This window comes from Rhipicephalus sanguineus, chromosome 5 (genome assembly GCF_013339695.2).
Source record: "Rhipicephalus sanguineus isolate Rsan-2018 chromosome 5, BIME_Rsan_1.4, whole genome shotgun sequence".
Classification (NCBI taxonomy): domain Eukaryota; kingdom Metazoa; phylum Arthropoda; class Arachnida; order Ixodida; family Ixodidae; genus Rhipicephalus; species Rhipicephalus sanguineus.
The window spans coordinates 106307157-106322390 of NC_051180.1; the positions used below are offsets into that span (position 1 = coordinate 106307157).

General features: G+C 45.6%; 1 protein-coding gene across 1 annotated transcript in view; it reads left to right on the forward strand.

Moving 5' to 3' along the window:
* The window catches only part of LOC119394090 (SWI/SNF complex subunit SMARCC2), a gene marked incomplete at its 3' end in the record, with an annotated part of 43299 nt that extends 29631 nt beyond the window's left edge, over positions 1–13668 (forward strand). The window contains 8 exon segments of the mRNA XM_037661322.1: positions 3542–3633; positions 4245–4387; positions 4902–4973; positions 5574–5687; positions 8490–8646; positions 10796–11180; positions 12696–12818; positions 13509–13668. Coding sequence (XP_037517250.1) covers positions 3542–3633; positions 4245–4387; positions 4902–4973; positions 5574–5687; positions 8490–8646; positions 10796–11180; positions 12696–12818; positions 13509–13668 — 1246 coding nt within the window.
* Positions 13669–15234: the final 1566 nt, after the last annotated feature.

The window sequence follows — 15234 nt, forward strand, 5'->3', positions numbered from 1 at the left end:
GCGAAGCAATGAATGCGATACCAACAAATTGTATTGTTATATGAAGTAAGGCTTGCAGCTATAGCTCTCTTGGATCCGATCTCGCTTAGCTGACCAAAACGCTGGTTTAAGGGAATATGGCTGCTCCAGGAACCGAAGCGGTTTTCGTTTTGTGAGTTCTCTAAACAAGAAGTAGGCATTGAGAGCACAGCAAGCTTATGAGCAGTCTCCTGATGCCTCGAGATAGCGCGCGCCAGCGACTGAGCCCTTGGAGCGATGCAGTCCCCCCCCACCCCTCCCCTGGCATCCCTTCATGCTCCTTACGAAAAGATGGGCAGTACGTTTCCTCTCTGTTTGATGGGCAATCGACGGCAGGCCCACACGCAGGAAGATGTTATTGCATGCGCTCTCCGTGCGACGGAGACGGCCGGTTCGTTTAATCTCCGCTTCAGCCGCGTTCGTCGCAAGCACTCGCGAGCTTTTACCCGCGGGTAGAATGCGCGGAGTGATGTTATCAATTTGGACTTTATACGAAAAATTACGGCAATGGCGACGGCAAAAACCCGTCGAGAGTATCTATATAATTGCTGTCACAATAAAATTTTAAAAAAAGAGGATCCGTTCCATTCTGTGAAGTGAATGATAAGCGAAGCTGTTTCGCGCACGGCACAGAGGTGACATGATGGCGGACAGTTTGGTATGTAAGGCGAGGTTGTTAACGGCTAGGCTGTTAATGTTCAATACGCAATATTAATGCGAAAGCCTTAGATCTATGCTTCATCAAACACGAAAATTGAACGTCAGCGGCGTCAGTCGATTTATGCAAAAAATAATCATCACGTGATGGCGTCATCACGATGTCATAGATAGTCGGAACTTGCGATGTCATATATCGTAATGTCAGGCGATGACGTCATCACATGACATCGTCGGTTTGCACTGCTTCCGTGATCGGTGCACCGATCATGGAGGTAGTGCAAAATCATGTGAGGTGCCGAAAGCATGCAGAGAGGGAGGGGGAAGAAGAAAAAGAACCTGGCTGTCACCTTGGAGTCGTCTTAGGGGAATGCATTAGGGACAGTGTACGTGTCTCTTTGTCATTGAGGAACCGTTGTACGTGACGGCGTTTGTCTACCACGTCTGCTCATAACCACGTAGATGTATTTAGAGTGTTATTTCATAAAGTACAATTTTATTGATCCAGTATTCTGTTTTTTCGCCAGTGTTGAAAATAATCACTGAAGAAGAGGTTAATCCAGAACGCTAAACTGCATGAGCCCTTATTTTTGCATTATCGAGTGAAGTATAGAGTTCTCCTGAGATGATTTTTTTTCCATGAGATTTGCAATGAATCGAAATATTTCTAGCTGTTCATACGGGCCTCATAATAATTATTCAGGTGCTTGAATGTTAATGCAATTTGCTTCTCTAGTGCACTCCAAGATGTAAAATTAGCTGCTCCAGAGTGCTCCCAGATGCCAAATTACCTGCTCCAAAGTGCTCAAGATGGAAATTTTTACTGCTCCAAAGTGCTCCAAAATGGAAATTTTGCTGCTCCAAAAATTGCTTCAAATCAGAAGCCCTCGGTAACATCACTGCAATGTAATAAACAAAGTTATGACGTCAACAGCTGTGCAGGCATGCGCGAGTAGCCACGATGCAGCTTTGAAGCTCATACACGAAGCCGGTTTGTCTGCGCCTGCAAGCACACAGTGCGAAAACTGTCTCGTTCCGACATGACACGAAAGAGTGTTCGCCGATAAGCGCCGATGCTGTCACATACCGCATCCATTAAGAATGGGGAATGTGCCCCGCCACAGTGGTCTAGTGGTTATGGCGCTCGACTGCTGACCCGAAGGTTGCGGGACCGAATCCCGGCTGCGGCGGCTGCATTTTTGATGGAGCCGAAAATGTTTGAAGCCCGTGTACTTAGATTTAAGTGCACCTTAAAGAACCCCAGGTGGTCAAAGTTTCCGGAGCCCTCCACTACGGCGTCTCTCATAATCATATCGTGGTTTTGGGACGTTATACCCAAGATATTAATAATAAGTGGCGAAAGACGGTTTAGTTCGTACATGTCTTCAAGAATGAATTTACAGCGCAAACACGGGATGAAGAAACAGAAAACACGAGGACGGGCGCTGACAGCCAGCTCATTATTAACTAGAAGAAAGCAAACTATTAAACCCCAGATATTAAGAATGGGGAATGTAAACAAGGCATTAGTGGGAAGCAGTAGGTGGAGCAATTGAATGATCTGCTGCTTCTTGTCAGCTGCGAGGAAATATAACAATGCGGAGGTTAGTTTCCTACAAATCTTCTTTCAGCATCTCAATTGCCTCAACCTGAGCAACATGACACATGAAAATATGCCAGCATTGCCGTTCCTAACAGCCGCCACACGTTGATACGTACACTCCGTGTGTGCAGATGCGGAGCGCGCTTAGCCTTCAACATCGTGGTATTGCACACGGCGGCTGATAGATGGCAGCAGATTTTGCATAAGGTCTGTTTGAAGCAGCGATGGAGAAACCCTTTGTTGCCAAGTGCCCGTTGTAGCAGCTGTATTTGACATATTGTTTAAGCTACTGGAAACTTCGTCACTTATCGCTTGTCTGCTGTCCTGAATGCTTACTGTTGTGAAGTTACGCCACATCTGAGCTAAATCTTGCAGCTCTTCTCACAAGTTGGGTATGTTATGTTGCATTTTTGTCACGGATCTCCGGACAACAGTCGGCTAGAATGAACGGACGAGGCGAGAGCGTTACACAAACCTATTTTAATTACACACAAGAAAAACACACATTGTTACCCCAAACCACTGCAAACAAAAAAAAAATACCGGTACTAAACAAAGCTATCATACAGTCAACAAACAAGTGATACAAGTCGCTAAACCGTATGAAGCGTTCGTCGCTTAATGAACTCACAGCGTTTCATGCGAGATGAGTCGAGGCGTTGCGATGGTCCCTGGAGCCAACGTCGGCGTACAAGTCGGTGACGCTGTCTTTCTCTGGTACGGAACGCGAGCTGGCGTTGTCGTTGAGGCTGGGAGGCTCGGAGTCAATGACCTCAGCGTCGACTTGCGCTGGTCAGCATTTCCCGGGAACTGGACTGGCTCAGGCGAGGCCTACGGAGCGGTGCCGTAGGACGAAGCGTTCGGGACACAGGCCGATGACGCTCCCTGGCCGCTGCGGGTATTCGCGCCTGCCATCCATTTCCTAGGACGTGTCCTTCGATGGCCGGTGACTACGGTGCGATGCCGTAGAGCGATGGAGCACGAGACTACGGTGCGATGCCGTAGAACAAAGGGAGCCGGAGCGCCCGGTACCCAGGCCGGCGACGCTCGTGCCCGCCTCCCGCGCTCACGATCGAACACCCAGGGCCCCTATGCCCACGTCATCTTCTTTTTTATATCTTCTCCTTCGTTTTTCTCTTCTTCTAGTCATGCGGTTATACGTCAGTCTACGCTCGACGTCTTCCTCTTCTTCTGTCACATTTTATTTGTCACCTCCTATATGTGACAATATTCTTCAACTTCTTTTTCTTTAACTTGTGACAGACCCAAATCAACGTAGCAGCAAGGACAGTGAGCTGCAGCCGGTCAAAGGAGGCACCCTTATAGACCTGGATGGGGCCGACATGGATGACAAGGTGGGAACACCCGACGTTAAGAAAGCCTTTGCTGGGACATTAAGAGTGTGTTTAGGCTTAACACTCTCCAGTTTTTGCACTTTCTTAGCTGTTTTGATTTAGCTCACTTCTGATTCTGTGTAACCAATTGCACCTTATTAATGTCATGATTAGTTTTTGAGGCATCACTTATGCTCTGTGCCTTCTTCCTGGGGATTCCCTTAATTAAGCTTATATTCATCCATTTTTTTCTTGCTTTGGGGCTTTCCAGGGTGCCTTTATGTCAGGGCTGTGTTTATTTATTTATTATTTCCTCAAAGGTCCCGTCTGGCACTTTACATGAGGGGTAGATTACTGACTTTGTACTCAGTTCTAGTATACCCGCTACATTTTAAATAATTAAAAAAAAAAGCATGTCAGAATGGAGTAAATATACAGTATTCCTGGTTTACTAAAATTCGAGGCATTAACTTTTGCGATGAGTCATCAGATTGATTCATTCCCTCAGTGTTCCATGCATGAAACTACCACACCCACTTCTGCGGTTTTCGCCTTCTCAAAACACGGTGCCCTGCTTTTGACTGTTTGAGGTGTGTTGTTTTTAAATGAAATTATACTTATCTGTGTTCCAGGGTGACCGAGACAAAGGCTCACGACCAGGCAGCCCCAATGGCGTAGGCAAGAGTGAAAAGGCCGAAGCTCATGACGACAATGTAACCGAACAGGCCAACCACATCATCATTCCCAGCTATGCAGCCTGGTTTGATTACAATAGGTGAGAGCTGTTGCACTTTGGGTTTTCAGCACCGAGTCCCGCTTGTTGTGCTACTAAGGATGAATATGTTGAAGGTCATCGGGGAGAAAAAAGCGTGTGTTCCCGTTACCTTTGGTTCCCGAGTAATCACTGTAATGGCATCACATTGCAAGGTGATCATCCAGTAGACGTTCAATCTGTTGAGTATCAATATAACTTTCTTTCGTTGTGGCCATATGATCTTTTTTTTACATATTCTCGCTACAGCTTTACAGCATACAAAAACTGCTCTCTATAAGGGACAATTTGATTGAACTAGGATGATTAGTATTGGTAGGACAGGTGAAGTCGGGACAAGAGTTAGTCGTATTGGTAGGACTGTAGAGTCAGTACCTTAGCACCTGAACAAGTTCGATACTAATGTACTACCCTTGTACTTTTATGGCTTATGTGTTCCTATGCCTTGTGTGAATGTTGATTTTTGAAATGCCACCTCATGTTGCCCCAGTGCTTATCTATTCTCTTTTTCTTTCAGTATTCATGCCATTGAAAGGCGTGCCCTACCAGAGTTTTTCAACGCCAAGAACAAATCCAAGACGCCCGAAGTGTAAGTCTCTCTCTTCAACAAAGTGACACCTTGCGTTGTGCGCGCTCTTCTCTTTCCCCTTTTTGGTTTAAATTTTTTGCACTGCTAGAGCCGTCGTCAGCCATGTGAGATAAAAAAATGCATTTGTGAATGTCTTGTGAAAAAACAGATGAGCATAAAAGGTCGTGGATACATTGTTTTACCAGTGTAAGTGATACATGGTTTCTGCAGTGTTCCAGCAGTGTAAGTGTAAAATGCAATAATGCAGCCAGTTTCTCCCCAATTTGCTTGAATCCAACACTCTTTCAGCTGAAAAATTGCATTTCATGTCTGTAGTCCCCAAACATACCATGAAGAAAACAGGTGCGGCCCTGTAATTGCCAATATTCTGTGCCTTTACTGCACACAAGGCAGAGGTCAGATTGTTTCAAGAACAACATGGCAGTCAGGGATACTACAAGGCTTGCCACTGTTAGCTTCTAAAGTGTAGTAGGCGAGGAGTTTAAACAGTACCGCACTCCAGAAGATGCTAGCACATGAAAGTGATTCTAATCGTTAGTTAAATTTGCTTGATGGTATTTTTTATCAGCAGTTACAATTGATGTTCTAATTGTTTTGCAGCTATATCGCATACCGCAACTTCATGATCGACACGTACCGGCTCAATCCAACGGAGTATCTGACGGTGACCGCGTGCCGGAGGAATCTGGCAGGAGATGTTTGTGCCATTATGAGGTGAGTGACTCGAAAGCGAAGGAAACGGTTTTGAAAAGATTCATTCTGGAGGTTGATATTCTTGCATAGGAGTGACTCAATTGCTGTGCTGCTGCATTTAGTACCCCATGCATCACTGTGTATTTCTTGAAGAGGCACCAAAGAACTCATCAGTATATGTAGAGTGATAAGGTTTTAATTTATTTGCTGGAAAAAGGTTCGTGGCTACCAAAGTAAATGAGGGTCAGTTTTGCCTTCTTTTGAATGCACTAATGCCGCATATGTGCAAGGTCACAGATATCGGAATACAGTCGAACCCCGCTACAACAAACGCCGCTTCAACGATATTTCCGATACAATGAAAAATTCTCGGTTCCCCGTGAGCAGTCCATAGGAGTCAATGCATAAGTGTGCTCGCCACAACAAACACTTTTTCTTCTGCTGTTACGCTTCAATGAAATTGAACGATGCAATTCCGGGCTCAAAAATGTAATTTGCCGTGTAATAAACACAATTTTGAACATTTTGGTGCACTTTAGAACATTAAAATACGTCAGAAAAATCTAAATCGCGTGTTGGCACCACCAGAAACCACTGCTGTTGACTGAGCATGGGGGCCGCCATTGCTTGATTGTGACGGTGATGATACTGCCCTGTTTTTGCAACTGGCTTGAGTTGTCTCTTAGTCACAGACAATCCGAAGCCAAAGCTCAGTTGTCCACGCTGCAACGCTGCAGCCTGGGGTGCAATTGCGGAACGACGCTTTTTCCAATGCCAATACTTTTCCGTGCTTTTCATGCTTGGTCAGTGCGGCCAGTGGTCAGAGCAAAGATTTGTCTTCGTTATTAGTCAGCCTGTCACGAGTGGTGGATGATAAGAATAACATAGAATAGGGCGTAATTCATCGCTCCGCAATAGCACACCTGAATGTCGGCGTTGTCGGATACCTTGTTGTCGGTGAATAGCTAGTGTTAGGGTGTTAGTGTATAAGTGCAACTGTGCATTTCGTGTTGCGCGCCCGTGCCTCTGTTTGGTTCGTTCGCGGAAGCCGTTGTTTCAGTGGGCGACGCCATGCATATATGCATGGTGTCGCTATGCATACAAGTATGTGAGAATCGCATCATGACGTTGCTGGGAAAAAAAAAAGGAAGCAGCCGACACTTCTTGAATCCTGGAATTAGTTTTTCTGTTCTACTAGCTCAGGTCAGCTATATTTTTTTCAACTTCACTACAACGAAACGTTCGCTTCAACAAAATTTTCTCACGCACAGTCAATTTTGTTGTAGCGGGGTTCAACTGTACTGTGACATTAGGATTGTTTCAGCTAGGCTTGTGCGAATAGTAAATTTTAGGTTCGAAGCAAATTCGAAGTGAATAGTGATTTTGGTCGAATAATTTCGAATCGAATTCAAATAGTATATATCACACATTATAAAGAAAAACGAGCATATTTGTCATCACCAACAAACCTGCACAATGTTTTTTTTTTTATTGTAACAAGGCATGTGCGAATGTCATTCTTTTTGGTTCAAAGGGAGTGGAAGCAACTTTGAATAGTAGCAGGATTTGGCTTTTGGTAGAATGCAAGTGATAACCTGTAAAGTATGTAACGTTTGAAAATTTACTATACTTGGAGCATATAAGCTGGCACAACAATTTTTTAAACTTAAGAAATGATGAATCGATGAGAGGTTAATATGTTCATTTAACCTTGAAGTGGCGCTTCGCGGCAGTGCGGATTTTCCCTGGAAAGGTGTATTCACGGTATAGCACCCCTCCACTGCAGTGAAACCACCTTTACAGGAGGTTACAAGCGGACAGCGCGGATTTTCTCTAAAAAGATGTATTCACGGTATAGCACCCCTGCACTGCAGTGAAACCACCTTTACAGGGGGGTTACAAGCGGAATCATATACACCTATTCGTTCCTTTTGAATACTTCGAAATTTTCAATAATTTAAATTCGAATCGAAGCGAATTCGAATACTGTATTATTCGGTCGAATATTCGAAGTGCTCGAATATTCGCACAAGCCTAGTTTCAGCGCAAGATAAATCTGACAAGGTGAAGCCATTGGCTCATTAGGAAGCAGTACAGTCCTTATTTACATATGAAAAGCACATCTGACCAAAATTTTGTGTTATCACAATGAGCTGGTGCTGGAATATCAGGACCTCATAATCATCTGTCTGTACAGTCAGACCAAACTATATTGAACCCGTTCACATAGAATGATCCCTTATATCGAACAAATTGTGATCACAGAACTTGCCATTCACTGCCAAGTTATAAATAATCAAATCGAGCACAGTGAGAGGTCAGGGGAAGTCAAAGCATGCAAGATTCGTGGAAGCACCCTCAGCACATTCTTGAAGAATGAGGCACGCACAAAAGGCCTGGTGCCTTAATCTTAGGCAATCACTTTCACATGAGATTTGTGCTGGACGCAGTCACAGCAGTCCGGCACTATGCCAACTGTCAATCTCACTCGTAGACGTGGACATGTCCACTGCTCATCTCATAAAAGGATACTTTCACATTAATTTTCTCTTTTATAATGAACCTATGACAGTAGAGTCTCAAACAATGATATATTGATTTCTTATTTAGTGGTTAGAAAATCGTTGGCGCAAAACAAGAACGAGGACGTAGAAGTAACACGGACAAGCGCACTATGCACCAACTAGCCCGATAGCATACATTATTCTTATTTAGTGTTTCACTTTATTTAGTAGTATCCCGCTTAACAGGTTTTTGGAGGTTCTTCTGGTTGTGAATGACTGCATTGTTTTTGTTTGTGTTTTCTCCTTGATCGCATGGTAGGGTTCACGCATTCCTGGAGCAGTGGGGTCTGGTGAACTACCAGGTCGATGCAGAGAGCCGCCCGAGCCCCATGGGTCCTCCATCAACATCACACTTCCACGTGCTGGCTGACACCCCCTCAGGACTGCAGCCGCTCAACCCTCCCAGGACTCAACAGGTGACGAGGCCTTGGTTTTAATTGTAATGACATATTTCCAGCAATACAGCATTGATAGAAGGGTGGAAACCAAAGTGAGTATCGTATTTTCGCATGCACAAAATGTACAGAAAATTCAGAGATAAAGTTGGGGTGTAAGTTAACGCGAATTTCAGTGTGCAAGTTGACTTTACGGTACTACTTCACAGTAATGCAAGGAAGGCAGCTTCACGGCAGTATGAGGGGATCTGTTTTTTCTTTTTTTTCCGCAGTTTGTAGTTGAGGGTGTGGGTCGCATGCAGGGGCAGGCTACAGTCGATCCCGGATATATCGAACTCGAAGGGGACCGCGAAATAGTTCGATATATCGATAATTCGAAATACGAAATATGCGTATTTAAGACTTTAATTAAAGCACCGCAGGCCTTGACACAGTTTTCTGAAATCGTAAAAAACGCGAACATGACGATTCGCTCACATATGCTAAAGAACAAGGCGAGAACTTCTTTTGCAAGTTAGCGCACTTTATTTCGCTTGAAAAAAGTCCGTCAACTTATCTTGCTTCATGCGTGTCGTGAATTCATCAAGTCATCGTCAATATCATTGAAGCTTTCCAAATAAGTAAATTCAGCACCTTCCGCCACAACAGCGGTGATCGACGCTGAACGCTGATGCGAGCTCTGTAGCGCTGTAAAGGGTTTCGCGGTGGCAGCGGCGGCTGGCATCTTCAAACAGCACGGGTCCATTTCCGCAGCACCGACAACGTCAGCTCTGATCTCGGCATCGATGCAGTCAGAAACAGCTACGTTGTTATCTGCACCGATGAAGTCACTCGCTGTGCTCCCGTCTGATACAGCGCCGGGAAACGCTAATAAGTTGCAAAATTCACTGACGCACCGTACGCCGTAGTCGGCAGTCATGACGCGCCCAAAGTCGTCACCTGGCACCAAGGCCCGTAAGGAAACAGTGCACGACGGTGCTTTACTTGACGTCGTTCCAAGCACCGGTCATCATTTTTATCGCTATGAGCGGGACAATGTTTAGTTCAACTCTCGAATGACGATTTATCAAGAACGAAGCGCGAAGTACACATTCGGCAGGAGACAACGCTGCACAGCTGCACGAAGAAACATTTCTTCACCGTCGACATGTTGGCGATACCGATGGCACTTGTGGCTTTGCAGAAGGCAGCCGCTACCCCGCTACTTTGGCGAGAAATGCGAAAGAAAGTGTGCCTCTGAGATCTGCGTTTTAAAACCGAAAACACTAAAAATAAGTCTCGAGGTTGCGGATCTCGAAGGCCATGCTTTGCGGGCCCGCATGCCATCGTGCGCGAACAGACAAGGAAGGGAATGCAAACATTACAACAAGGCTGCCAAGTCACTTCGAATTCTCATTTTGGTGCCCTCGGCAATCAACCTCTTTGAAAAAAAACTAGCCCATGCGTTAAAACCTGCGGACCGCGCGTCAAATATACCGGTGAACTGACAAGCGCTGCGCAACGAACTAGAGCAACGCAATTTCGTCACCTGCGCGCAACGAGGGATTGGAACTTATAAGAACGCGGCCGAAAAATGATCAATAGTTGTTAGGAAAAATGCACTTTCTGGGCTTCGGCGCGGGGCAGCGTTCGATATAGCGGATGTTTCGCTGTGCGGGAGTTCGATATACGTGCACAACAGCCCCATACTTTTGCATGGGGAATTCAAGGGGATTTCTCCTCTGTTCGATATAGCCAATAATTCGATATATCCGAGTTCGATATATCCGGGATCAACTGTATATGCAAGAAAATACGGTTTTCATGGACTAACAATGTTTGAATTAGTTAGTGTAAGCTGTTCTTGCATGGACATTAAAAATATACATTAGTACATCTAATTAGAAGCTTATAGAATAAGGTTATCGTACACTGGTGGTAAAATATTTCAGCTTTTATTTCTTTTCGTCTACAGCTTGTTAACATGACATTCAAGTAATTCAGAGAATGTTCCCGATAACTCGATAATGATATTGAAGTTTTTACTGCACAGTGCAACGCAGTTGCACAGCAGGTATTGTTTTGGGAGCATGGCAGAGGTGCTTTCGTTGGTCAGGCGGATATAATGTTTGCGAGCTCTCCCAAGCCACCACTTGAACCGGCATGTTCTGTTCATGCGGTTGGCCCCCAGCCTTCAGCAGCGCAGCAGATGCTGAACCTGGATAAGGCCAAGGAGGAGGGTGGCGGTGGCAAGGACGAAGGAGGTGGTATCCCAGCCCGTGGTGGCGCTGCAAATGCCACGACCATCGGGGGTGATGCCCTAGGCCTCAAGATGGACCAGTATGCCAAGAAGCAGGCGTACCTGCGCCACAAGGCGGCCGCCACGGTGTCGCGCGAGTGGACTGAGCAGGAGACCCTGCTGCTGCTGGAGGCCCTGGAGATGTACCGCGAGGACTGGAACAAGGTGTGCGAGCACGTGGGCAGCCGCACCCAGGATGAGTGCATCCTGCACTTCCTCAGGCTGCCCATCGAGGACCCCTACCTGGACGACCCCGCCGCAGGAGGAGGCGCCCTGGGTGCGTGTCCCTTTCCTTTGTACTTGCTCTCCCACCCCTGTCTGGGAATTCGCGCATGATGGTGCAGTCCTCTTGTTAAAGGGACACTAAACAGAAAAACGATTTTTCTCATATTGATATTAGTAAGTTACTCTATCACAATTACAATATTACCACGCTTGCCTTGAGAAAATGCTTGGTGAGCGAGAAAACATGCAAAAAGAAAGTGTGGGTGGCCAAGCCACCTTCAAATTCCCACACCAAATGTTGGGATGTCATAGATTTTGGCAGCATATGCTAGGTCCTACATAGTTCCTAATCAGTGAAATTGAAGTGCATTGTCCTCTGAGGGGGCCATAGACTTAGCACCATAGACTTCACAAGAAGACCATGTATTATGTATATGTATACTGTGTGTTTAACCACTGTGAAGCAGCCCTTTGTATGAGGTGGACAGGTTCCCCTCAAGCTGCTCCATGCAGCTTTTTGCCTGGTCATTCTCGCAACCCTGTTGCAGAATAAACTCAATTCAATTCAACATACCAGGTTTTAGGAAGTTTCGGTGAGGCAATGTCGCTGAAACACGAAAAATACACTTTGAAATTCGTGACATCACATGCAGCGATTTCAGCGCAAAATTTAAAAATGAAACTTTACCCTTGATTTTCTCCTTTATCAATAAACCTATGATGGTGAAATTACCAACATTAAGAGTTCTCAGAGTACAATTTATCAATCTAAACCAGTTCATTGTTTCACTTTAGTGTCTCTTAAATCCTTTCTCGGCCACTGCCAGTGTGGTTGACGTAAGAAACATACCTGTGGAAATCACTAAGAGGATCTTTTGATTAGGAAAAGGTGCACAACACCATAAACAAAAGGTGCAGGTTGTGTAGTGTCACACTGCACCCATTCGCTGAAATGCTCCGGGGGCGCACCGTTTTACCTCGAGGGCCTAGGTGCAGTGGACCATGAATAATGTGCATAAGGTGCAGAGAATCTTGGCTGAATTGAATAGACCTAAGTGCTACATCTGTCAGCTTTTTTTTTAGTTGCAGTTTTCAGTATTAGATGGCAAGGCTTTTGAGGGCTTGTGCATTTGTTGTGCATTTCTTTATTATTGCATCAGTGCTTGCATTGAAAACCTGGATGCCTCTATGCCACATTTCTGTGAAATTTCTAAAATGTTTTCTACAATTCTTAGATTTCTTTTGTGTGGTACTGATAGTGATCGAGTAATATTGGGATGTAATTGTGGTTGGTGACTGGGCCCCTTCTAGGGAGGCAATCGTGACCTAAAAATTGTTATACCAGTGAGACCATCACAACTAAAAGTACCCCCTGTCACACCAATGTTGATATGACATAACTTAAAATCACATTTGAGAAATCAAAGAATGCCTTGCAAAAAGAACAAGTGCCGTTTGTTTTTCTTCTTTTCTGTGTGCATGCCTTTTTATTTATAGGCTTCCCAAAGTGTGACAAAATATAAGGATGCAAGAAAAGCAGAACCACTGATATTACATTGCATTGCAGGACCCTTGGCCTTCCAACCAATTCCTTTCTCCAAGGCGGGCAACCCCATTATGTCTACTGTTGCTTTCCTGGCTTCGGTGGTTGATCCTCGTGTGGCGTCTTCGGCAGCCAAGGCAGCAATGGGTGCGTTCATTTCCAATATCACTAGAGTTGCAGCTGATCCTCAGAAGCTGTGCAGCTTTTTTATGTGATAGCAGTTTCAAAAGAACAGCTCAAGTTCTTCGCCTTTATGAATGCCAACAAAAGGTGAGGAGAGGCATGGAAATGGTTCCTAATGGTACGTTATGCTCAACATCACAAAACTCACTTTTGATCCGAGCTTCTAATTGGTTTGAACATGCTGGAGAGAGCGTGTCCAAGCCAATTGGAGGCCGGAATAGGGAACATGTCGGTGTGTCTTCTGTTGCAAACAAACAGAAAGCACAAGCTCATAGGAACAGCCGCACATGCTGTCGTGGCTGCTGTTGTGTCAACAACGAAGCTGCATTGCATGACCAAAACTTCGAAATCTTGGTCGCCCTTTCAAGTTGAAAGTGTGAGAATGCCTCTGAGCTCTCTGAGCAGGAGTGCATCGCCAGAGCTCTCAGGAATGCTTGAGCATAACCATTTGAATGGGCCATTAGTAGGGCTATCACTTACACATGTGGTGCCAGTGTATGATACACCCAACATTATGAATGGAAGTAGACGTGTTGTTTTAAAGCAGTAACCACAGTAGTGGGACGTGAGGCCTATTTGCCTTTTGTGTTCCTGAATGATTGTTCCGATTGGGGCTTTGAACGGTTTGTGCGTCTTTCCGTTCTCAAACTGCAGAGGAATTTGCCAAGATCAAGGATGAGGTTCCCTCGGCCCTTCTGGATGCACACATCAAGAACGTTGAGACTGCAGCGGCGGAGGGCAATGTCAACCCTAAGGCAGGCCTAGGCATGACTGGCATTGCAGGCACAGGTGACAAGGAGCCGCAGGAGGGCACGGCCGAGCCATCGAGTAAGTAGAGTAACGAGCAGTCTGGTTGCCCTAGTAGCCAAGTTTGCCCACTGTGTGGCTGCATTACAGATGAGCGTGTGTTGTCGGTAAACGCGCACTTGTGCAAAAAAATAGCAAATCAGTTGTGTGGATCAGAAAGACAACAAGACAGCTTCCCAGTTGTCACAACATTTGTTCTGGTCCGGGATTCAAACCCTGGAACCACCCCTTTCCAGGCAGTCGCTCTGCCATATTAGCTAACCGGGAGAATAGCGGATTGTTGCAAGGATGAATTGATCGGCCGCACTGAATATGGCAAATCAGTTTTGCGGAAGCCCTGCAATATGGCAACTTTCTTTCCTAGAAATGCTCGTGGATTTCCTTTGTAGTACTTAGCTACAAAATTTTGTGCATGACAATTTTCACCATTCGTGCACTTATGTAGTTATATTGTCCCGGGGTCATGATGTCGACGAAGGTAGCAGTTGGCGTCTCCAAGATGAAACTCTTTATTTAGTCGAACTTGTGACCGGAAAACGGAAAGTCAAACTACAGCAATACACATTGTACAGTGATAGCGGCGAACAGAGCGTTGGCCATTGACAAACTGAACCGCGGCAAGGCGTGTCGGCATTTATGCATGCAACATCGAACATTCGAGCCTTACCGCTGGTGCCACGTTAGTTCGAGAATGATCTCATCTGTTTGAGTCTGCGTGCTCAAGCATAACAGATGATCCTCAAATAATCTCGTATGTTCTCAGAAATTCTGGCGTGGTTTGCGCAAGGCAGCGTGCAATGGGCCGGTAAGCCCCGCCATGGTGGTCTAGTGGCTGTGGCGCTCGACTGCTGACCCGAAGGTCGCGAGATCGAATCCCAGCCGCAGCGGCTGCATTTTCGATGGAGGCGAAAATGTTTGAGGCCCATGTACAGTCGATCCCGGTTATATCGAACTCGGATATATCGAATTATTGGCTATATCGAACAGTTGAGAAATCCCCTTGAATTTCCCATGCAAAAGTATGGGGCTGTTGTGCACGTATATCGAACTCCCGCACAGCGAAACATCCGCTATATCGAACGCTGCCCCGCGCCGAAGCCCAGAAAGTGCATTTTTCCTAACAACTATTGATCATTTTTCGGCCGCGTTCTTATAAGTTCCAATCCCTCGTCGCGCGCAGGTGACGAAATTGCGTTGCTCTAGTTAGTTGCGCAGCGCTTGTCAGTTCACCGGTATATTTGACACGCGGTACGTAGATTTTAACGCATGGGCTAGTGTTTTTCAAAGAGGATGATTGCCGAGGGCACCAAAATGAGAATTCGAAGTGACTTCGCAGTCTTGTTGTAATGTTTGCATTCCCTTCCTTGTCTCTTCGCACACGATGGCATGCAAGCCCGCAAAGCATGGCCTTCGAAATCCGCAACCTCGTGACGTATTTTAGTGTTTTCGGTTTTAAAATGCCGATCTCAGAGGCCACGCTTTTTTTCGAATTTCTCGCCAAAGTAGCGGCTGCCTTCTGCAGAGCCACAAGTGCTATCGGTATCGCCAACATGTCAATGGTGGAGAAATGTTT